At 50.2% G+C, this 24,900-nt stretch overlaps 1 protein-coding gene across 1 annotated transcript in view; it reads right to left on the reverse strand.

Moving 5' to 3' along the window:
- dgat1a (diacylglycerol O-acyltransferase 1a) overlaps positions 1-24,900 on the reverse strand; it is a 132,580-nt gene that overhangs the window by 30,051 nt on the left and 77,629 nt on the right. The window contains exons 11-12 of the mRNA XM_059971631.1: positions 14,145-14,186; positions 3,252-3,296 (exon numbers count right to left, since the gene is read on the reverse strand). Of these exons, the coding sequence (XP_059827614.1) occupies positions 3,252-3,296; positions 14,145-14,186 (87 nt within the window). The remainder of the gene's footprint in view (positions 1-3,251; positions 3,297-14,144; positions 14,187-24,900) is intronic.

Raw genomic sequence — 24,900 nt, forward strand, 5'->3', positions numbered from 1 at the left:
ACAAGCTTTTGAAATGTTCTTGATGGTGGGGAGGATTGTGCCCATGATAGAGCTGGCTGAATCTGGCTTTTCCTGATCCTGTGCAGTGGAGCCTCCAGACCATGAGGTGATGCAACCAGTCAGAATGCTCTCCAAGGTACATCTGTAGAAATTTGGTGTCATATCAAATCTCCTCAAACTCAATTAAATACAGCCGTTGTTATGTGATGAAAGAACCAAAGAGATGATGGGTTGTGAGGGGAATTATTTCCACGGCTACAGAGATGCAAGTAGGGGGAACAGGATGATGGGATGGTCTGACCTGATAGAAGAGGACTGTTTGACCTGTCTCATAGATAACTTGGGTGCTCATTTCCTCTGCTGAATTATGACAGACTTCCCTTGCAAGGCTCAGGTGGTAGGAGGTGCACTCAGAGTTCCAAATGTTGATCATTTCTTTTTCCATAGATGCTGCCTGACCTATTGGATATTTCCAGACTTGTGTTATTATTTCAGATTTACTGCACAGATTCGTAGAATCACACAGCACTGGCCCTTCAGCCCAATTAGTCTATGGCAACTCAGATACCCATGTAAGGCAGTCCCATTTGCCTGTGTTTGACCCATATCCAGGGGTCTCCAACCTGACATCCATGGAGTCCTGCTTAATGATATTGGTCTATGGCATAAAAAAAGGTTGGGAACCCCTGCTCTACACCTGTTCCTATCCAGGTACCTGTTTAAGTGAGTTTCTAATGTTATTGTTGTACCTGCTCAATCTCTTCCTCTGGCAACTCATTCCTAAACCGACTACCCTCTGTGTGAAGTTGCCCCTCAAGTTCCTATTAAAATTTGTCCTCTCACCTTAACCCTGGGCTCTCTAGTTTTTGGTTCCCTTTCCCCGGGAACGACACTGTGTGCATTCACTCTGTTCACAAGAGATTCTGCAGATGCTGGAAATCTTGAGCAACATACACACAAAATGCCGGAAGGACTCAGCAGATCAGGCAGCACCTAAAAGCAGTTGATGTTTCTGGCTGAGACCCATCATCAGGACTGGTGAAGTGTTTTGGCCTAAAACATTGACTGTGTATTCAACCTATCAGTTTATACACTTCTATAAGGTCACCCTTCAGTCTTTTAAGTTCCAGGAAGAAGGTCATACCCTACTCAATCTCTCCCTGTACCAAGTACCTCAAGTCCTGGCAATATCCTCATAAATCTTCTCTGCACATTTCTTTGGTTATCAAGAGCCAAATGACACTCAGTGGCCACTTTATCAGGTACTCATTAATGCAAATATCTAATCAGCCAATCATGTGGCAGCAACTCAAAGCATAAAAGCATGCAGTCATGGTCAAGAGGTTCAGTTGTTGTTCAGACCAAACATCAGAATGGGGAACAAATGTGATCGAAGTGTTGTGGCGCCAGAGGGGGTCATTTGTATATCTCAAAAAATGTGGGTCTCTTGGGATTTTCATGCACAACAGTCTCTAGACCTTAGAGAATGGTATGAAAAACAAAACAAAATCCAGTGCGAGGTCAGAGAATGGCCAGACCGGTTCAAGCTGACAGTAATTCAAATAACTACGTGTTACAACAGTGGTGTGCAGAAGAGCAACTCTCGAAGCACATGTGAAACGTTGATGGGCCTCAACATAAGACCACACCGGGCTCCACTCCTTAAACGAATAAAGTGGTCACTGAGGATGTGACCGGGACCGAATTAAATGCACCTGTCAATCAATTCAGCTTGTCCAGCACAACATAACTGAGGGGGCAGAAGTGGAGCATCAGGAGGGACTGGCTCATGTTGTAAGTCACTGTTAATTCAGAATGCGATGGTGGGATGTGGAACAGGACAGAGATGGTGCAATCTCCTGCCCACGACTCCCATCCTGTGGGATGTAGGGCACATTACTCTGGAATTCTGAGCACCGGAAGGCAAACCTTCACTCGGAGAGAGCTGGCTCAAAGTTCAAACTAAATTTATTCTCAAAGTACATAAGCGTACCATTTACCACCCTGAGATTCATTTTCTTGTGGGCATTCACAATAAATAACTCCGCCATGGAATGTCCCAAGCCTGGCTGTGAAAGGAGGAGGGTTGGGCATGGGGCTAGCAACCCTATCCTGTAAAAACAACAGAAACACCAGCAGCTTCATCTCTGGAGAGGAAGGGTCTTTGCTGAGAAGACAAGTGAAGTTGTGTGGTGAAACCTGAAACCACGGGGTCAATCGATGCTTGTCCCGGGACAGAGGACACTGGCAGGCTGCTGCCCCGGGACAGAGGACACTGGCAGGCTGCTGCCCCGGGACAGAGGACACTGGCAGGCTGCTGCCCCGGGACAGAGGACACTGGCAGGCTGCTGCCCCCGGGACAGAGGACACTGCGGAGCTGCTGCCCTGGGACAGGGGACACTGCCGAGCTGCCTCCCTGGGACAGGGGACACTGCCGAGCTGCTCTCCTGGGACAGGGGACACTGCCGAGCTGCTCTCCTGGGACAGAGGACACTGCCGAGCTGCCTCCCTGGGACAGAGGACACTGCCGAGCTGCCTCCCTGGGACAGAGGACACTGCCGAGCTGCCTCCCTGGGACAGGGGACACTGCCGAGCTGCTGCCCCGGGACAGAGGACACTGCCGAGCTGCTGCCCTGGGACAGAGGACACTGCCGACACTGGCGAGCTGCTGCCCTGGGACAGAGGACACTGGCAAGCTGCTGCCCCCGGGACAGAGGACACTGGCAGGCTGCTGCCCTGGGACAGGAGACACCGGCAAGCTGCTGCCCCCGGGACAGAGGACACTGGCAAGCTGCTGCCCTGGGACAGAGGACACTGGCAAGCTGCCACCCTGGGACAGAGAACACTGCCGAGCTGCTGCCCTGGGACAGAGGACACTGGCAAGCTGCTGCCCCCGGGACAGAGGACACTGCCGAACTGCTGCCCTGGGACAGGGGACACTGGCAAGCTGCCCCCCCCCCCCCGACAGCGGACACTGGCAAGCTGCCCCCCCCCCCCGCCCCCGGGACAGAGGACACTGGTGAGCTGCTGGCAGTTGCCTATGACTCTGTCAGGGTGATAGACGAAAGATGATTCACAAAGAAACACACTACTTACTGTGAATGCCCACAAGAAAATGAATTTGAACAGATTGGCTGCTGCAGTTAATTCAGCACCAATCTGTAAATATCCTTGATTTTCAACAGCCAAACTGTGCTTGGTGCTGAATTATGACGGTAAACTCAATCCTTTCAGAAAAATATATTACTTACAGCAAGCTTCAGAAGGCGTTCAATCATCCTGGAATAGTCCATATCCTGAAACCAATAAAGCTTATTACACAGAGAAGGGAAACGCAGACGTCGATAAAACGTGCTTTGTGATAACTGTATGAATGCTCAGGAGAAGCTAAAGAGATGCCTGTGCTGAGGAGTTACTGTAGGATGATGTGAGAAAATGGAATGACAATCCCTGCTGATGATGTGACTTCAGTAGCTCAGAAACTGTTAAGGTGCTTGGAGGGAAGAATAGGGAAGATGGCAGAGGTGGTCTTTTGTTTTTTTTTTACACAGAGTGGTGGGTGTACAGAACACTGCTGGGGGTGGTGCTGAAGGCAGGTACATTAGGGTCATTTAAGAGACTCTTAGATAGGTACATGGAAGGTTAAGTAGGAGGGAAGGGTTACATCGATAAAACATACAGAACATAGAACAGTTCAGCACAGGAACAGGCCATTCAGCCCACAGTGTTGTGCCAACTAGCAACAGAATAATTCAAAAACTCCCAAACACTTATCACTCCTACCTACACCATGTTTACATCCCTTCATCTTCCTGACATCCATGCGCTTATCCAAACACATCTTGAAAGCCTCTAATGTATTTGCCTTTACCACCATACCAAGTATCCACGAATTTCTGAGTAAAAAACTTAACCCTCACATCCCCCTTGAATTTACTACCCTCCTCTTACCTCCAATGCACGCCCTCGGGTGTTGGACATTTCAACCCTGGAAAACAGGTACTCTCTCTACTCTAAGCCCCTCATAACTGTATAAACTTCTACCAAATCCTCCTTCAGCTCTGGAGAAAACAGTCTAAGTTCATCCAGCCTCTCGTGATAGCACATACCCTCTAAACCAGGCAGCATCCTGGTAAAGCTCCTCTGCTCCTCTCCAAAGGCTCACCATCCTTCCTATATAGGGACAACCAGTACTGTCTGCAATACTGCAGGTGTAGCCGAACCAGAGTTCTATAAAGATCTTAGAGAAGGGTAAAAGGTTGGCACAATCTATTCTGTACTGTTCCATGCTCTAACCACGTCTGCTGAAGAACTGGCTTTGGTTAATTAAATAACAATCTGGAATTAAAAAGAACAAAATTACAAGTCTTCAGAAATCAATACACACAAAAATGCTGGAGGAACTCAGCAAATCAAGCAGCATCTGTGGAAAGGAATAAGACCATAAGACACAAGGGCAGAACTGGGCCATTTGGCCCATCAAGTCTGCACCATCATTTCATCATGGCTGATCCACTTTACCCTCTCAGTCCCAATCTCCTACCTTTCTGTATCTCTCCAGTGTTTATCAGTCTATCAGTGTTGGCCTTAAATAACCTAAAGATGTGACTTCCACAAGTTCACCACTCCCTGGCTAAAGAAATTCCTTCTCAACGCCATTCTGAAAGGATTCCCCTCTATTCTGAGGATGCATCCATAGTCTTAGACTCTCCCACCTAGGAAACATCCTCTACACATTTGCTCTAGGCCTTTCACCATTCAATGAGGTCACCCCTCATTCTTCTGAATCCCAGTGAATTGAGGCCCAAAGCCATCAGATGGTCTGCACACGACAAGCCATTCAATCCCAAAATCAATTTTGTGAATCTCCTTTGAACCCTCTCCAGTATCAGCATATCCTTTTTAAGATAAGTGGCACAAAACTGCTCACAATACACTAACTGGGGCCTCACCTGTTCTTTAACATCTCAACCTTATATCTTCGCTTTTATATTCAAGTCCTCTCAGAATAAATGCTAACATTGCATTTGCCTTCCGCACCGCAGACTCAACCTGCAAATTAGCCTTTAAGAAATCCTACACAAGGACTTCCACATCCCTATGCGCATCAGTTTAAAAAAAAAATTTCTCCCCATTTGGAAAATAGTCTATCCTTTCACTTCTTCTGTCTAAGTGCAAGATCACTGATGGAACACTGTATTCCATCTACCACTTCTTTGCCATTTTCCTAATCTACCTAAGCCCTTCTGTAGCTTCTCTATTTCCCCCCACCTATCGTTGTATCATCTGCAAACTTTGCCACAGAGCCATCAATTCCATTATCCAAATCAGTGACAAATAATGTAAAAAGCAGTCCCAAAACAGACCTCTGTAGAACACTACTAGTCACTGGCAGCCAACCAGAAAAGACTCCCTGCCTCCTGCCAATCAGCCACTGCTACATCTATGCTAGTATCTTTCCTGTAATACCATGGGCTCTTAACTTGTTAAGTGGTCTTATGTGTTAACACTTGGTTAAAGGCCTCCTGAAAATCCAAGTACACAACATCAACCTATTCTCCTTTGTCTATCCTGCCTGATATTTCTTCAGATAATTCCAACAGGCTTACCAGGCAAGATTTCCCCCGAGGAAACCATGCTGACTACAGTCTATTTTATCTTGTGCCTCCAATTACCCCAAAACCACATCCTGAATAATTGACTCCAACATCTTCCCACCACTGAGGTCAGACAAACTGGGCTATAATTTTTTTTCTTCTGCCTCTCTCCCTTCTTGAAGAATGGAGTGATATTGTAAATTTTCAGTCTTCTGGAACCATTCCAGAATCTAGTGATTCTTGAAGATCATTACTAATGCCTTTATAACCTCTTCAGCCGCCTCTTTCAGAACCCCAGGGTGTACACCATCTGGTCCAGGTGATGATTCAGAGATCCTTCTCTTATGCCGAGTCCCTTCTTCCAGCCGGAATAGTCGACTGTTTATTTCCCAGCCACTCCCCCCTCTCCCTCCCCCACCCCCATAGGTGCTACCTAAACTGCTGCATTCCTCCAGCATTTTGTGTGTGCATTGCTCTGGATTTCCAACATCTGCACAATATCTTGTGTTTATGAGTCTTTTGAAAGCAGCTCAACTATAGCTAATCTGATTGTTGCAAAGATCGGTCTGGGTCACTGATCCACTTCAGTGGAGGGAATCGACTGGTGTGTGTGAACTGGCACACTCAGTACGGATGGAGTACCAGTCTAGCCCACAACCGCCTACCTCGCACTGCACTGATGGCTAAAGACACGACGAGCAGCAATGGCATGAGCATCTAGGGAAAATGAAGAAGGTGCACGATAGCTGATTCCAAAAACAACAAAATGCTCAAATGGCAAAATAGTAAATCCGTGGATGACAAGGGAAGTCAAAACTAATGTAAAAGCAAAAGTGAGGGCACACAACAAAGCAAAAGTTAGTGGGAAGAGGATTGGGAAGTTTTAAAAAACCTACAGAGAGCAATGAAAAGAATCATGAGTAGGGAAGAGATGAAATATGAAAGCAAGCTAGCAAATAATATCAAAGTGGATAGTAAAAGCTGTTTTCAAGTATATAAAAATATAAGATGAGAGTGGCTACAGGACCGCTAGAAAATGAGGCCAGAGAAATAATAATGGAGGAGAAGGAGATGGCAGATGAACTAAATGAGTATTTTGCATCAGTCTTCACTGTGGAAGACACGAGCATTGTTGAAGGGTGTAAAGTAAGAGAAGTGGATGCAGTTACTATTACAAGGGAGAAGGTGCTCAAAACACTTTAAGACCTAAAGGTACAGTACACAAGTCACCCGGACCAGAGGAACTGCTCCGAAAGGTTCTGAATGAGGTAGTGGTAGAAATTGTGGAGGCATTAGAAATGATCTTTCAAAAATCATTGGACTCTGGCATGGTGTGAGAGAACTGGAAAATTGCAAATGTCACACCACTGTTTAAGACAAGAGGAAGGCAGCAGAAAGGGAATTATAGACCAGTTAGCCTGACCTCAGTGTTTGGAAAGATGTTGGAGTCAATTGTTAAAGATGAGGTTATGGAGTACTTGGTGACACAGGACAAGATAGGACAAAGTCAGCATGGTTTCCTTAAGGGGAAATCTTGCCTGACAAATCTGTTGGAATTCTTTGAGGAGATTACAAGTAGGATAGATAAAGAGGATGCTGTGGGTGTTGTATATTTGGACTTTCAGAAGGCCTTTATCAAGGTGCCACATATGAAGCTGCTTGCCAAGTTAAGACCCATGGTATTACAGGAAAGTTACTAACATGGTTAGAGCATTAGCTGATTGGTAGGAGGCAGCAAGTGGGAATAAAAGGATCCTTTTCTGTTTGGTTGCCAGTGACTAGTGGTGTTCCACAGGGGTTGGTGTTGGGACCACTTCATTTTATGCTGTACATCAGTAATTTAGATGATGGAATAGATGGCTTTGTTGCCAAGTTTGCAGATGATACAAAGACTGGTGGAGGGGCAGGTACTTGAGTACTCACCTTGAGTACTGTGAATAGTTTTGTGAGAGAAATGATTCTTAAGGAGTCCATTTAGAATGTGCTGACACAGAAAGAACGTGCAAAGCAACTTGCAGGGCAACGTATAAACCAATTTGCAAAATCAGGATGAAACAATAGCTTGCTGATTAAAGAAGCGTTACAGGTAACGGGAAGACATGCTTAACGGTCGAACAATAACGGTGTTAATGCGCTGAGGCTGATAAGTGGGCCAAAGGGTAGTCACATTTGTAATTTTGTAATGAGATTAAGGAAGAATGTCTGCACCTCACATGGGTGCAACTCACAAAATCGTAAACAAGTAGGGTATAAAAAACTGTGCAAAGTGTAATTCGGCACTCAATCTAGCAGGAGCTGGTTGGGTCCGACTCTGCAGACTCGAAAAATAAAGTTTACCGTTCTGCAAATTGCTGAGACTCAGTGTGTTTCTGACAACGTGGGGGCTCGTCCGGGATCCACACTCCGGCCGCGGTGGACACGAGGAAGGACATCGGAGACGGTGCACCCCGCCGAGTTTGGCGGTCCCTGACTCCTTGCTCGTCGCTCCAACGCGGCTTGAGCGAGTGATATCCGGACAGCGCAGAGCGGTAAACGGGGAGAAGGGGACAGTACCTGGTACTGGAAGTCCCCAGGACGCACCGGGTAAGTGCCTACTATTATAGTAGAAAGGTGCGGGAATAAGTAAGGACGGAGAAGACCGGGATCGCTACCCGGGGGTCCTCCTGATTAAGTAAGAGCGGAATAAGATGGGAGGGGGTGGCTCTAAAAAGAAAGAGGAAACGGAGAAGACCGGGACCATACCCGGGGGTTCCTCCTGATAGCCCCCTCGGTAGAATGTTTGAGAATTGGGGATGTGGAAGACTAAAAGGGAAACAAAAGAAAAAAATGATACAGTACTGTTTAATTTGGTCGAAACAGCCGATAGAAAAACCTGCGGTCTGGTGGCCGCGGCTTGGGTCTGAGGAGGATTGGGTACGACAAGCCTTAAACATTTACGTTAATTCAAAACCAAATGTAAAACCGGAAGAAATTGCTTATGCTTTTTGTTGGGCTCCCTGGCCAGGAGTAACAACAAAGAGTTTTAAATTGGGCATTAAAGGGGAGCGGAAGTGGGACCCACTCGATCATTTACCCCCTCCCTATGTCCAGCCTTCTGCGCCCCTTGCGGGAGCAGAGGGAGGACGTGAAGAAAGTGAAAAAACAGAAGAAATAGACCCGGAGAGGGAAGAGAGGGATGTTAGGGAAAAAGCAAAAGCAAGGATCGAAACAAGGAGTGTGACAGGAGCAGATAAGAAAAAGAAAGACGAATTAAAAAAGGAAGAGGTACAGCTGTGTCCCCTTCGAGAGGTTCCAATGGGAGGAGAACGGGGAGGAACAGGATTTGTAAACGTCCCTCTGACAAGTACCGAAGTACGAGGATTTAAGAAAGATATGAAAACTTTATTAGAAGATCCAATGGGACTGGCAGAACAGTTGGATCAATTCTTAGGACCTAATGTTTACACTTGGGAAGAAATGCATGCGATTATGGGAACGCTATTTTCTGCACAAGAGAGGCAAATGATACGACAAGCTGCAATATCAATTTGGGGAAGGGAACAGCCGAATGAGTTACCGGGGGACCGGAAATTTCCAGCAAACGACCCACAGTGGGATAAACAAGCAGAAGAGGGAAGACGCAATATGCGACAGTGGCGAGAGTACATCATTAAGGGAATAAGGGAGGCTGTGCCAAAAGGTCACAACTTTGCCAAGGCGTTTGGAAACTACCAAGGGAAAGATGAGAGCCCAACCGACTTCCTCGATAGGGTGCGGAAAAATGTGCAACAGTATGCGGGGGTGGACCCTAATTCGGCAGTAGGGGAACAATTCATACGAATTGAATTTGTATCAAAAGCATGGCAAGACATCCGGAAGAAGCTTGAGAAACAGGAAGATTGGAACGAAAAACCACTGAGTGAATTACTGAGACAGGCCCAAAAGGTCTATGTCCAGAGAGATGAGGAAAATCAGAAAAAGGCAGCGAAAGTAATGGTTCAAACCATCCGCCAAGTAAACTCAGAGAACAAAGAGAAAAGGGAAGCAAGGCCAGAGAGAAGCGGCTGTACTGAGGGAAGGAGGATGAGGAGGGCGGCACGATGTTTTTACTGCAATGAGGAAGGCCACTTTAAGAGGGAGTGCCCAAGATATCGAAAAGAAGTCCGAGCTTATGCCCTCATGGAAGAAGAATAGGGGTGTCAGGGGTCCCAACCCTTGGGGACGAGATACAAGCAGGAACCCCTGGTAAATTTAAAATTAGGTCCTCAAGGGTCAGAAGTAACCTTTATGGTCGACTCAGGAGCTGAAAGAACTAGTATAATCCAAGCCCCTCCGGGAACCAAGATTGGGACCAAAACCATTGGGGTTTCCGGAATAGGAGGAAAAACTATGCAGGTCCCAATAATAGAAGATGTACAGATAAAATGCGACGACCGGGAAGGTATCCAGGATGTGTTATTACTTCCGTCAGCCGGATTCAACTTATTGGGAAGAGATTTGCAGGCACTGCTAGGGATCGGGATGGTGCCATATCAAGGTGAAATTCAGGTGAAACTGTTCGTAATGACTGAAAAGGATGATCAGGAAATAAAGGCCAGTGTCTGGTATCAAGAAGGTAATCGGGGCGGCCTGGACATCACCCCACTGAAAATCACCCTGTTGCCAAACAGCCGCCCGGTGAGAAGACGGCAATATCCCATTGCCATGGAAGGGAGGAGGGGATTACAACCTGTAATTGAGACATTAGTATCAGATGGACTCCTGGAAGAATGTATGTCACCCTTTAATACCCCCATCCTACCGGTCCGAAAGCCCGACGGCACGTATCGAATGGTTCAAGATCTGAGAGGCTTAAATGCGGTAGTCCAAACACGATACCCGGTAGTGCCTAACCCCTATACATTAATGAGCAAAATACCTCCTGAACATGAATGGTTCAGTGTGATAGATCTAAAAGATGCCTTTTGGAGTTGCCCGTTGGAGGAAGGTAGCCGAGATATGTTCGCATTTGAATGGGAAAATCCATTCACTGGGCGGAAGAAGCAACTCCGGTGGACCGTCTTGCCCCAAGGGTTCACGGAGTCCCCAAACCTATTCGAACAGGTACTGGAGCAAGTATTGGCTGGATTCCATTGTACCGAAAAGAACCAACTATTACAGTATGTCGATGACCTACTACTATCGGGACCAGCAGAGGAGGTAGTGCGAGACGATACTATAAGACTCCTGAATTACCTAGGAGAAAAAGGATTGCGGGTGTCCAAGAAGAAACTGCAATTTGTCGAGAAGGAAATAACATATCTCGGACACAGAGTCAGTAAAGGGCACCGCCAAATAACCCCAGAAAGAATAGCGGGAATAACTAAAATACCGCTTCCCAGGACAAAGAAGGAAATAAGACAATTTCTGGGCTTAGTGGGCTATTGCCGGATTTGGATAGAGAATTATACCTCCCTGGTGAAGTTTATGTACGACAAATTGGCAAAGGAAGACCGGGGAATAATCAGCTGGACCGAAGAAGAAGAACAGAAGTTCAGGAAAATAAAAGGGCAACTAATTCGGGCCCCGGTATTAACACTGCCAGCACTGGAAAAGCCCTTTCAGCTGTATGCAACAAACAATGAAGGAACTGCGTTAGGAGTACTAACCCAAGAAAAAGGAGGAAAGCGGCAACCTGTGGCCTTTTTATCAAAAATGTTAGACCCGGTATCCCGGGGATGGCCGACGTGCATACAAGCCGTAGCGGCAGCAGCCGTACTAGTAGAAGAAGCACGGAAATTAACCTTTGGGGGAAGAATGACGGTGTATACCCAGCACTCCGTTAGCACCCTCTTAGCCCAAAAAGCTCAGCGGTGGTTGACGGACTCTCGCATACTGAAATACGAAACCATTCTGATGGTCGGGGATGATGTAAGCTTTGAAAGGAACAATAGTTGTAACCCGGCACAGTTCTTATACGGGGAATCAATAGGGGAGCCCGACAAACATCAGAAGGCGAGTGGAAGACCCCCGACGGACGGCAAGTACTGAATAAGGAAGTAACTCGTCATATACTGCAACAACTACACCAACAAAGCCATTGGGGAGTGCAAGCTATGTGCGACACTATCCTAAGGGACTATGTTTGTAAAGGGATATTCACACTAGCTCAACAGGAGGTGTGGGGCTGTTACACCTGCCAAAAGGTAAACAAGAAAATGATGCGTGCCACCCATAAGGGGGGACAAACACTAGCCGACCGACCGTCCCATCGGATCCAAATAGACTTTACCGAACTACCACAAGTTCAGAGATGGAAGTACCTGTTAGTAATTGTGGATCACTTCACTCGGTGGGTGGAAGCATTCCCAACCACTAAAGTGGACGCCCCTACAGTGGCACGGATCCTATTAGAAAATATAGTCCCGAGATATGGAATAATGGGGTCTATTGATTCAGATAGGGGAACACACTTTGCCTCAAAAACACACCAGCTAATCTGTGACGCCTTAGGAATCCAGTGGAAGCTGCACACCCCCTGGCACCCTCAGAGCTCAGGAAGAGTTGAGAGGATGAACAGTACTTTGAAGACGCAATTGACAAAACTAATGATGGAAACCAAGCTACCCTGGACCAAGTGTCTACCCCTGGCCCTACTAAGAATCCGCACGGCTCCTCGAAAAGATATAGGAGTATCCCCTTATGAAATGTTGTTTGGCCTTCCATATTGGAACAAGGTGGAGGGCTATCCTTCCCTGCAAGGGAGAGATGTCTTTGTAAGGGACTATTTACAGGCACTGTCTCGTTCTTTTGCAGAATTGCGCAGGAAGGGGTTACTCGCACAAACCCCACCTCTGGACTTCGCACTCCACCGAACTCAGCCCGGTGACTGGGTCCTGATTAAGACTTGGAAGCCAGAGAAGTTACAGCCGCAGTGGGAAGGCCCATTCCAGGTGCTACTGACCACCGAAGCCGCAGTAAGGACAAAAGAAAAAGGGTGGACCCACGCCGCGAGAATCAAGGGACCCGTAAAGCCCGAAGAAGGTGCAGAATGGACTTGCGTCCAGGGAGAAGACCCGATGGTGCTAAAGCTCAAAAGACGGACAGAATGAACTTTGGGACTGTAATGTATATACTGCTATTGTTGAGAAGCACTGAAGGGGGATGTGATAAGTGCAGGACGATGGTAAGGGTGGGCATGACGGTTTTTTCCAGGGTCCTTTGTGTCACACTCGCATGTAAACGAGAAATGTTATGACTACAACAAAAAGGAGGAGTATGTGGAAAGTTTAATCTAACCAACTGCTGCTTAAAGATAGATGACAACGGAAACGTGGTTCAAAAAAAATATCAGATAAATAAGGAAACTGGCCCACGTGCCGGTACAGACCTGGAAGCCGCTGGGGTATTGGGACTGGCTGGACGGATGGTTGAAAGGAGGCTGGTGGCGAACCGCTCTAGGGGTTATAGGAGGGGGATTGATGGTCCTCCTTCTGCTACCATGTCTGATCCCCTTCTTGCGGGAGCTAGTAGCTCGGGTGGCAAGACAAGTCATGCAACCAGGGGCCCCAGCTGATCCTGTTCAGGTACTCCTACAAAGGGAAATAGAGCTAGAGGAAGAAGCCTATGTAAACCCGTGGCAAAAGCCCAACTGATAGCACATTCTAAAAAGAAAAAGGGTGGATTGAGAGAAATGATTCTTAAGGAGTCCATTTAGAATGTGCTGACACAGAAAGAACGTGCAAAGCAACTTGCAGGGCAACGTATAAACCAATTTGCAAAATCAGGATGAAACAATAGCTTGCTGATTAAAGAAGCGATACAGGTAACGGGAAGACATGCTTAACGGTCGAACAATAACGGTGTTAATGCGCTGAGGCTGATAAGTGGGCCAAAGGGTAGTCACATTTGTAATTTTGTAATGAGATTAAGGAAGAATGTCTGCACCTCACATGGGTACAACTCACAAAATCGTAAACAAGTAGGGTATAAAAAACTGTGCAAAGTGTAATTCGGCACTCAATCTAGCAGGAGCTGGTTGGGTCCGACTCTGCAGACTCGAAAAATAAAGTTTACCGTTCTGCAAATTGCTGAGACTCAGTGTGTTTCTGACATTTTGGGTTCCTCATTTAAGAAAAGACGTGCTGGCATTGAAGAGGGCCCAGAGGAGGTTCACAAGGATGATTCCAGGAATGAAAGGGTTATCATACGAGGAACGTTTGATGGCTCTGGGTCTGTACTTGCTGGAATTCAGAAGGATGAGGGGGATCTCATTGAAACCTTTTGAATATTGAAAGACCTGGGCAGAGTAGATGTGGAAAGGATGTCTCCCATGGTGGGATAGAGGGGTGCAAATTTAAAGCAGAGATGCAGAGAAGTTTCTTGAGCCAGAGGGTGGTGAATTTGTGGAATTTATTACCACAGGCAGCTGGAGGCCAGGTCGCTGGGTAGGTTCTTGATTGAACATGGTATCACAGGTTATGGGGAGAAGGCTGGAGGGGAGAAAAGAATCAGCTATGACTGGTCTAATTCTGCTCCTATATCTATGGCGAGCAGGAGGCCCACGTCTGAGAACACTGTAATACTTACTCTGAATGGCTTCATGGAATTCTGTACGGCTGGCACCATCCACTGGTGAAACAAGAGAAAAACTCTATCAGCAGAGAGTGTTTCACTGCCATTATTCAGCAACCTCTAAACACATCGAAACCCAAAATAATGAAACTATGGAAATATAGTTGTTGTTCCACTTGGCACCTTGCGACACACCCGGCAGCAACCCCTGCCGTTTCTTTAGCATTTGTCTGCTTTTCATGAGGTCAGGTCGCTGGTTCGATGCTCAATCCAGCACAGATTTGAACCTCGTAGTGCAGTGCAGATCCCATTACAGTACCAGCTGGCCATGGAAATATAGCACTTAACAAAATTATCAGATCTAAGCAAGGGTAACACATTAACAAATCATTTCTGTAGAGTTCCATTGGAATTGATTTTTATCGTCTACTTTAGACTGCTAGACGCGAGAGTAGTCAGTGTCAGTGTGAAGTGACAGTCAATGGGGAATGGAGGGATGGTGAGGGACTGTGGAGAGGAGTGTGTCAGTGTAGATGTGAGGTATGGAGCGTCAGTGTGAAGTGACAGTGAATGGGGGATGGAGGGGGTGGTGAGGGACTGTGGAGAAGAGTGTGTCAGTGTCGGTGTGAGGTGTGGGATGACAGTGTGAAGTAACAGTGAATTGGGGGATGGAGGGATGGTGAGGGACTGTGGAGAGGAGTGTGTCAGTGTAGGTGTGAGGTGTGGAGTGTCAGTGTGAAGTGACAGTGAATGGGGATGGAGGGATGGTGAGGGACTGTGGAGAGGAGTGTGTCAGTGTCAGTATGAGGTGTGGAGTGTCAGTGTGAAGTGACAGTGAATGGGGGATGGAGGAATGGTGAGGGACTGTGGAGAGGAGTGTGTCAGTGTCAGTATGAGGTGTGGAGTGTCAGTGTGAAGTGACAGTGAATGGGGGATGGAGGGATGGTGAGGGACTGTGGAGAGGAGTGTGTCAGTGTCTGTATGAGGTGTGGAGTGTCAGTGTGAAGTGACAGTGAATGGGGGATGGAGGGGGTGGTGAGGGACTGTGGAGAGGAGTGTGTCAGTGTCTGTATGAGGTGTGGAGTGTCAGTGTGAAGTGACAGTGAATGGGGGATGGAGGGATGGTGAGGGACTGTGGAGAGGAGTGTGTCAGTGTCGGTGTGAGGTGTGGGGTGACAGTGTGAAGTGACAGTGAATGGGGGATGGAGGGGGTGGTGAGGGACTGTGGAGAGGAGTGTGTCAGTGTCGGTATGAGGTGTGGAGTGTCAGTGTGAAGTGACAGTGAATGGGGGATAGAGGGATGGTGAGGGACTGTGGAGAGGAGTGTGTCAGTGTAGGTGTGAGGTGTGGAGTGTCAGTGTGAAGTGACAGTGAATGGGGGATGGAGGGGGTGTTGAGGGACTGTGGAGAGGAGTGTGTCAGTGTGGGTGTGAGGTGTGGGGTGTCAGTGTGAAGTGACAGTGAATCGGGGATGGAGGGGGTGGTGAGGGACTGTGGAGAGGAGTGTGTCAGTGTCGGTATGAGGTGTGGAGTGACAGTGTGAAGTGACAGTGAATGCGGGATGGAGGGATGGTGAGGGACTGTAGAGAGGAGTGTGTCAGTGTGGGGATGAGGTGTGGGGTGTCAGTGCGAAGTGACAGTGAATGGGGGATGGAGGAATGGTGAGGGACTGTGGAGAGGAGTGTGTCAGTGTCGGTATGAGGTGTGGGGTGACAGTGTGAAGTGACAGTGATTGGGGGATAGAGGGATGGTGAGGGACTGTGGAGAGGAGTGAGTCAGTGTAGGTGTGAGGTGTGGAGTGTCAGTGTGAAGTGACAGTGAATGGGGGATAGAGGGATGGTGAGGGACTGTGGAGAGGAGTGTGTCAGTGTGGGTGTGAGGTGTGGAGTGTCAGTGTGAAGTGACAGTGAATGGGAGATGAAGCTGGTGGTGAGGGACTGTGGAGAGGAGTGTGTCAGTGTGGGGATGAGGTGTGGGGTATCAGTGTGAAGTGACAGTGAATGGGGGATGGAGCAGGTGGTGAGGGACTGTGGAGAGGAGTGTGTCAGTGTCGGTATGAGGTGTGGAGTGACAGTGTGAAGTGACAGTGAATGGGGGATGGAGGGATGGTGAGGGACTGTGGAGAGGAGTGTGTCAGTTTAGGTGTGAGGTGTGGAGTGTCAGTGTGAAGTGACAGTGAATGGGGGATGGAGGAATGGTGAGGGACTGTGGAGAGGAGTGTGTCAGTGTCAGTATGAGGTGTGGAGTGTCAGTGTGAAGTGACAGTGAATGGGGGATGGAGCTGGTGGTGAGGGACTGTGGAGAGGAGTGTGTCAGTGTCAGTATGAGGTGTGGAGTGTCAGTGTGAAGTGACAGTGAATGGGGGATGGAGGGATGGTGAGGGACTGTGGAGAGGAGTGTGTCAGTGTCTGTATGAGGTGTGGAGTGTCAGTGTGAAGTGACAGTGAATGGGGGATGGAGCTGGTGGTGAGGGACTGTGGAGAGGAGTGTGTCAGTGTCGGTATGAGGTGTGGAGTGTCAGTATGAAGTGACAGTGAATGGGGGATAGAGGGATGGTGAGGGACTGTGGAGAGGAGTGTGTCAGTGTAGGTGTGAGGTGTGGAGTGTCAGTGTGAAGTGACAGTGAATGGGGGATGGAGGGGGTGTTGAGGGACTGTGGAGAGGAGTGTGTCAGTGTGGGTGTGAGGTGTGGGGTGTCAGTGTGAAGTGACAGTGAATCGGGGATGGAGGGGGTGGTGAGGGACTGTGGAGAGGAGTGTGTCAGTGTCGGTATGAGGTGTGGAGTGACAGTGTGAAGTGACAGTGAATGGGGGATGAAGGGATGGTGAGGGACGAGAGGAGTGTGTCAGTGTGGGGATGAGGTGTGGGGTGTCAGTGCGAAGTGACAGTGAATGGGGGATGGAGGAATGGTGAGGGACTGTGGAGAGGAGTGTGTCAGTGTCGGTATGAGGTGTGGGGTGACAGTGTGAAGTGACAGTGAATGGGGGATGGAGGGGGTGGTGAGGGACTGTGGAGAGGAGTGTGTCAGTGTGGGTGTGAGGTGTGGGGTGTCAGTGTGAAGTGACAGTGAATCGGGGATGGAGGGGGTGGTGAGGGACTGTGGAGAGGAGTGTGTCAGTGTCGGTATGAGGTGTGGAGTGACAGTGTGAAGTGACAGTGAATGGGGGATGGAGCTGGTGGTGAGGGACAGTGGAGAGGAGTGTGTCAGTGTCGGTATGAGGTGTGGAGTGACAGTGTGAAGTGACAGTGAATGGGGGATGGAGGGATGGTGAGGGACTGTGGAGAGGAGTGTGTCAGTGTCGGTGTGAGGTGTGGGGTGACAGTGTGAAGTGACAGTGAATGGGAGATGAAGCTGGTGGTGAGGGACTGTGGAGAGGAGTGTGTCAGTGTGGGGTTGAGGTGTGGGGTGTCAGTGTGAAGTGACAGTGAATGGGGGATGGAGCTGGTGGTGAGGGACAGTGGAGAGGAGTGTGTCAGTGTCGGTATGAGGTGTGGAGTGACAGTGTGAAGTGACAGTGAATGGGGGATGGAGGGATGGTGAGGGACTGTGGAGAGGAGTGTGTCAGTGTGGGTGTGAGGTGTGGAGTGTCAGTGTGAAGTGACAGTGAATGGGGGATGGAGGGATGGTGAGGGACTGTGGAGAGGAGTGTGTCAGCGTGGGTATGAGGTGTGGAATGTCAGTGTGAAGTAACAGTGAATGGGGGATGGAGGGAAGGTGAGGGACTGTGGAGAGGAGTGTGTCAGTGTCAGTATGAGGTGTGGAGTGGCAGTGTGAAGTGACAGTGAATGGGGGATGGAGGGATGGTGAGGGACTGTGGAGAGGAGTGTGTCAGTGTCGGTATGAGGTGTGGGGTGACAGTGTGAAGTGACAGTGAATGGGGGATGAAGGGATGGTGAGGGACTGTGGAGAGGAGTGTGTCAGTGTCAGTATGAGGTGTGGAGTGTCAGTGTGAAGTGACAGTGAATGGGGGATGGAGGAATGGTGAGGGACTGTGGAGAGGAGTGTGTCAGTGTAGGGATGAGGTGTGGAGTGTCAGTGTGAAGTGACAGTGAATGGGGGATGAAGGGACGGTGAGGGACTGTGGAGAGGAGTGTGTCAGTGTCTGTATGAGGTGTGGACTGTCAGTGTGAAGTGACAGTGAATGGGGGATGGAGGGATGGTGAGAGACTGTGGAGAGGAGTGTGTCAGTGTAGGTGTGAGGTGTGGAGTGTCAGTGTGAAGTGACAGTGAATGGGGGATGGAGGGATGGTGAGGGACTGTGGAGAGGAGTGTGTCAGTGTGGGGATGAGGTGTGGGGTGTCAGTGTGAAGTGACAGTGAATGGGGGATGGAGCTGGTGGTGAGGGACTGTGGAGAGGAGTGTGTCAGTGTCGGTATGAGGTGTGGAGTGTCAGTGTGAAGTGACAGTGAATGGGGGATAGAGGGATGGTGAGGGACTGTAGAGAGGAGTGTGTCAGTGTGGGGATGAGGTGTGGGGTGTCAGTGCGAAGTGACAGTGAATGGGGGATGGAGGAATGGTGAGGGACTGTGGAGAGGAGTGTGTCAGTGTCGGTATGAGGTGTGGGGTGACAGTGTGAAGTGACAGTGATTGGGGGATAGAGGGATGGTGAGGGACTGTGGAGAGGAGTGAGTCAGTGTAGGTGTGAGGTGTGGAGTGTCAGTGTGAAGTGACAGTGAATGGGGGATAGAGGGATGGTGAGGGACTGTGGAGAGGAGTGTGTCAGTGTGGGTGTGAGGTGTGGAGTGTCAGTGTGAAGTGACAGTGAATGGGAGATGAAGCTGGTGGTGAGGGACTGTGGAGAGGAGTGTGTCAGTGTGGGGATGAGGTGTGGGGTATCAGTGTGAAGTGACAGTGAATGGGGGATGGAGCAGGTGGTGAGGGACTGTGGAGAGGAGTGTGTCAGTGTCGGTATGAGGTGTGGAGTGACAGTGTGAAGTGACAGTGAATGGGGGATGGAGGGATGGTGAGGGACTGTGGAGAGGAGTGTGTCAGTTTAGGTGTGAGGTGTGGAGTGTCAGTGTGAAGTGACAGTGAATGGGGGATGGAGGAATGGTGAGGGACTGTGGAGAGGAGTGTGTCAGTGTCAGTATGAGGTGTGGAGTGTCAGTGTGAAGTGACAGTGAATGGGGGATGGAGCTGGTGGTGAGGGACTGTGGAGAGGAGTGTGTCAGTGTCAGTATGAGGTGTGGAGTGTCAGTGTGAAGTGACAGTGAATGGGGGATGGAGGGATGGTGAGGACTGTGGAGAGGAGTGTGTCAGTGTCTGTATGAGGTGTGGAGTGTCAGTGTGAAGTGACAGTGAATGGGGGATGGAGCTGGTGGTGAGGGACTGTGGAGAGGAGTGTGTCAGTGTCTGTATGAGGTGTGGAGTGTCAGTGTGAAGTGACAGTGAATGGGGGATGGAGGGATGGTGAGGGACTGTGGAGAGGAGTGTGTCAGTGTCGGTATGAGGTGTGGAGTGTCAGTATGAAGTGACAGTGAATGGGGGATAGAGGGATGGTGAGGGACTGTGGAGAGGAGTGTGTCAGTGTAGGTGTGAGGTGTGGAGTGTCAGTGTGAAGTGACAGTGAATGGGGGATGGAGGGGGTGTTGAGGGACTGTGGAGAGGAGTGTGTCAGTGTGGGTGTGAGGTGTGGGGTGTCAGTGTGAAGTGACAGTGAATCGGGGATGGAGGGGGTGGTGAGGGACTGTGGAGAGGAGTGTGTCAGTGTCGGTATGAGGTGTGGAGTGACAGTGTGAAGTGACAGTGAATGGGGATGAAGGGATGGTGAGGGACGAGAGGAGTGTGTCAGTGTGGGGATGAGGTGTGGGGTGTCAGTGCGAAGCTGACAGTGAATGGGGATGGAGGAATGGTGAGGGACTGTGGAGAGGAGTGTGTCAGTGTCGGTATGAGGTGTGGGGTGACAGTGTGAAGTGACAGTGAATGGGGGATGGAGGGGGTGGTGAGGGACTGTGGAGAGGAGTGTGTCAGTGTGGGTGTGAGGTGTGGGGTGTCAGTGTGAAGTGACAGTGAATCGGGATGGAGGGGGTGGTGAGGGACTGTGGAGAGGAGTGTGTCAGTGTCGGTATGAGGTGTGGAGTGACAGTGTGAAGTGACAGTGAATGGGGGATGGAGCTGGTGGTGAGGGACAGTGGAGAGGAGTGTGTCAGTGTCGGTATGAGGTGTGGAGTGACAGTGTGAAGTGACAGTGAATGGGGATGAGGATGGTGAGGGACTGTGGAGAGGAGTGTGTCAGTGTCGGTGTGAGGTGTGGGGTGACAGTGTGAAGTGACAGTGAATGGGAGATGAAGCTGGTGGTGAGGGACTGTGGAGAGGAGTGTGTCAGTGTGGGGTTGAGGTGTGGGGTGTCAGTGTGAAGTGACAGTGAATGGGGATGGAGCTGGTGGTGAGGGACAGTGGAGAGGAGTGTGTCAGTGTCGGTATGAGGTGTGGAGTGACAGTGTGAAGTGACAGTGAATGGGGATGGAGGATGGTGAGGGACTGTGGAGAGGAGTGTGTCAGTGTGGGTGTGAGGTGTGGAGTGTCAGTGTGAAGTGACAGTGAATGGGGGATGGAGGGATGGTGAGGGACTGTGGAGAGGAGTGTGTCAGCGTGGGTATGAGGTGTGGAATGTCAGTGTGAAGTAACAGTGAATGGGGGATGGAGGGAAGTGAGGGACTGTGGAGAGGAGTGTGTCAGTGTCAGTATGAGGTGTGGAGTGGCAGTGTGAAGTGACAGTGAATGGGGGATGGAGGGATGGTGAGGGACTGTGGAGAGGAGTGTGTCAGTGTCGGTATGAGGTGTGGGGTGACAGTGTGAAGTGACAGTGAATGGGGGATGAAGGGATGGTGAGGGACTGTGGAGAGGAGTGTGTCAGTGTCAGTATGAGGTGTGGAGTGTCAGTGTGAAGTGACAGTGAATGGGGGGATGGAGGAATGGTGAGGGACTGTGGAGAGGAGTGTGTCAGTGTAGGGATGAGGTGTGGAGTGTCAGTGTGAAGTGACAGTGAATGGGGGATGAAGGGACGGTGAGGGACTGTGGAGAGGAGTGTGTCAGTGTCTGTATGAGGTGTGGACTGTCAGTGTGAAGTGACAGTGAATGGGGGATGGAGGATGGTGAGAGACTGTGGAGAGGAGTGTGTCAGTGTAGGTGTGAGGTGTGGAGTGTCAGTGTGAAGTGACAGTGAATGGGGGATGGAGGGATGGTGAGGGACTGTGGAGAGGAGTGTGTCAGTGTGGGGATGAGTGTGGGGTGTCAGTGTGAAGTGACAGTGAATGGGGGATGGAGCTGGTGGTGAGGGACTGTGGAGAGGAGTGTGTCAGTGTCGGTATGAGGTGTGGAGTGTCAGTGTGAAGTGACAGTGAATGGGGGATGGAGCTGGAGGTGAGGGACTGTGGAGAGGAGTGTGTCAGTGTCAGTATGAGGTGTGGAGTGTCAGTGTGAAGTGACAGTGAATGGGGGATGAGGGATGGTGAGGGACTGTGGAGAGGAGTGTGTCAGTGTCTGTATGAGGTGTGGAGTGTCAGTGTGAAGTGACAGTGAATGGGGGATGGAGCTGGTGGTGAGGGACTGTGGAGAGGAGTGTGTCAGTGTCTGTATGAGGTGTGGAGTGTCAGTGTGAAGTGACAGTGAATGGGGGATGGAGGGATGGTGAGGGACTGTGGAGAGAGTGTGTCAGTGTCGGTATGAGGTGTGGAGTGTCAGTATGAAGTGACAGTGAATGGGGGATAGAGGGATGGTGAGGGACTGTGGAGAGGAGTGTGTCAGTGTAGGTGTGAGATGTGGAGTGTCAGTGTGAAGTGACAGTGAATGGGGGATGGAGGGGGTGTTGAGGGACTGTGGAGAGGAGTGTGTCAGTGTGGGTGTGAGGTGTGGGGTGTCCAGTGTGAAGTGACAGTGAATCGGGGATGGAGGGGGTGGTGAGGGACTGTGGAGAGGAGTGTGTCAGTGTCGGTATGAGGTGTGGAGTGACAGTGTGAAGTGACAGTGAATGGGGGATGAAGGGATGGTGAGGGACTGGAGAGGAGTGTGTCAGTGTGGGGATGAGGTGTGGGGTGTCAGTGCGAAGTGACAGTGAATGGGGGATGGAGGAATGGTGAGGGACTGTGGAGAGGAGTGTGTCAGTGTCGGTATGAGGTGTGGGGTGACAGTGTGAAGTGACAGTGAATGGGGGATGGAGGGGGTGGTGAGGGACTGTGGAGAGGAGTGTGTCAGTGTGGGTGTGAGGTGTGGGGTGTCAGTGTGAAGTGACAGTGAATAGGGGATGGAGGGGGTGGTGAGGGACTGTGGAGAGGGAGTGTGTCAGTGTCGGTATGAGGTGTGGAGTGACAGTGTGAAGTGACAGTGAATGGGGGATGGAGCTGGTGGTGAGGGACAGTGGAGAGGAGTGTGTCAGTGTCGGTATGAGGTGTGGAGTGACAGTGTGAAGTGACAGTGAATGGGGATGAAGGGATGGTGAGGGACTGTGGAGAGGAGTGTGTCAGTGTCGGTATGAGGTGTGGAGTGACAGTGTGAAGTGACAGTGAATGGGGGATGGAGGGATGGTGAGGGACTGTGGAGAGGAGTGTGTCAGTGTCGGTGTGAGGTGTGGGGTGACAGTGTGAAGTGACAGTGAATGGGAGATGAAGCTGGTGGTGAGGGACTGTGGAGAGGAGTGTGTCAGTGTGGGGTTGAGGTGTGGGGTGTCAGTGTGAAGTGACAGTGAATGGGGGATGGAGCTGGTGGTGAGGGGACAGTGGAGAGGAGTGGTGTCAGTGTCGGTATGAGGTGTGGAGTGACAGTGTGAAGTGACAGTGAATGGGGGATGGAGGGATGGTGAGGGACTGTGGAGAGGAGTGTGTCAGTGTGGGTGTGAGTGTGGAGTGTCAGTGTGAAGTGACAGTGAATGGGGGATGGAGGGATGGTGAGGGACTGTGGAGAGGAGTGTGTCAGCGTGGGTATGAGGTGTGGAATGTCAGTGTGAAGTAACAGTGAATGGGGGATGGAGGGAAGGTGAGGGACTGTGGAGAGGAGTGTGTCAGTGTCAGTATGAGGTGTGGAGTGGCAGTGTGAAGTGACAGTGAATGGGGGATGGAGGGATGGTGAGGGACTGTGGAGAGGAGTGTGTCAGTGTCGGTATGAGGTGTGGGGTGACAGTGTGAAGTGACAGTGAATGGGGGATGAAGGGATGGTGAGGGACTGTGGAGAGGAGTATGTCAGTGTCAGTATGAGGTGTGGAGTGTCAGTGTGAAGTGACAGTGAATGGGGGATGGAGGAATGGTGAGGGACTGTGGAGAGGAGTGTGTCAGTGTAGGGATGAGGTGTGGAGTGTCAGTGTGAAGTGACAGTGAATGGGGGATGAAGGGACGGTGAGGGACTGTGGAGAGGAGTGTGTCAGTGTCTGTATGAGGTGTGGACTGTCAGTGTGAAGTGACAGTGAATGGGGGATGGAGGGATGGTGAGAGACTGTGGAGAGGAGTGTGTCAGTGTAGGTGTGAGGTGTGGAGTGTCAGTGTGAAGTGACAGTGAATGGGGGATGGAGCTGGTGGTGAGGGACTGTGGAGAGGAGTGTGTCAGTGTCGGTATGAGGTGTGGAGTGTCAGTGTGAAGTGACAGTGAATGGGGGATGGAGGGGGTGGTGAGGGACTGTGGAGAGGAGTGTGTCAGTGTCAGTATGAGGTGTGGAGTGTCAGTGTGAAGTGACAGTGAATGGGAGATGAAGGGATGGTGAGGGACTGTGCAGAGGAGTGTGTCAGCGTGGGTATGAGGTGTGGAATGTCAGTGTGAAGTAACAGTGAATGGGGGATGGAGGGAAGGTGAGGGACTGTGGAGAGGAGTGTGTCAGTGTCAGTATGAGGTGTGGAGTGGCAGTGTGAAGTGACAGTGAATGGGGGATGGAGGGATGGTGAGGGACTGTGGAGAGGAGTGTGTCAGTGTGGGTGTGAGGTGTGGGGTGTCAGTGTGAAGTGACAGTGAATGGGGGATGAAGGGATGGTGAGGGACTGTGGAGAGGAGTGTGTCAGTGTCGGTATGAGGTGTGGAGTGTCAGTGTGAAGTGACAGTGAATGGGGGATGGAGGGATGGTGAGGGACTGTGGAGAGGAGTGTGTCAGTGTCGGTGTGAGGTGTGGAGTGTCAGTGTGAAGTGACAGTGAATGGGGGATAGAGGGATGGTGAGGGACTGTGGAGAGGAGTGTGTCAGTGTAGGTGTGAGGTGTGGAGTGTCAGTGTGAAGTGACAGTGAATGGGGGATGGAGGGGGTGTTGAGGGACTGTGGAGAGGAGTGTGTCAGTGTGGGTGTGAGGTGTGGGGTGTCAGTGTGAAGTGACAGTGAATGGGGGATGGAGGGGGTGGTGAGGGACTGTGGAGAGGAGTGTGTCAGTGTCGGTATGAGGTGTGGAGTGACAGTGTGAAGTGACAGTGAATGGGGGATGGAGGGATGGTGAGGGACTGTAGAGAGGAGTGTGTCAGTGTGGGGATGAGGTGTGGGGTGACAGTATGAAGTGACAGTGAATGGGGGATGGAGGGATGGTGAGGGACTGTGGAGAGGAGTGTGTCAGTGTGGGTGTGAGGTGTGGAGTGTCAGTGTGAAGTGACAGTGAATGGGAGATGAAGCTGGTGGTGAGGGACTGTGGAGAGGAGTGTGTCAGTGTGGGGATGAGGTGTGGGGTGTCAGTGTGAAGTGACAGTGTATGGGGGATGGAGCTGGTGGTGAGGGACAGTGGAGAGGAGTGTGTCAGTGTCGGTATGAGGTGTGGAGTGACAGTGTGAAGTGACAGTGAATGGGGGATGGAGGGATGGTGAGGGACTGTGG

Source organism: Hypanus sabinus, chromosome 6 (assembly GCF_030144855.1).
Source record: "Hypanus sabinus isolate sHypSab1 chromosome 6, sHypSab1.hap1, whole genome shotgun sequence".
NCBI classification, from domain to species: Eukaryota; Metazoa; Chordata; class Chondrichthyes; order Myliobatiformes; family Dasyatidae; genus Hypanus; species Hypanus sabinus.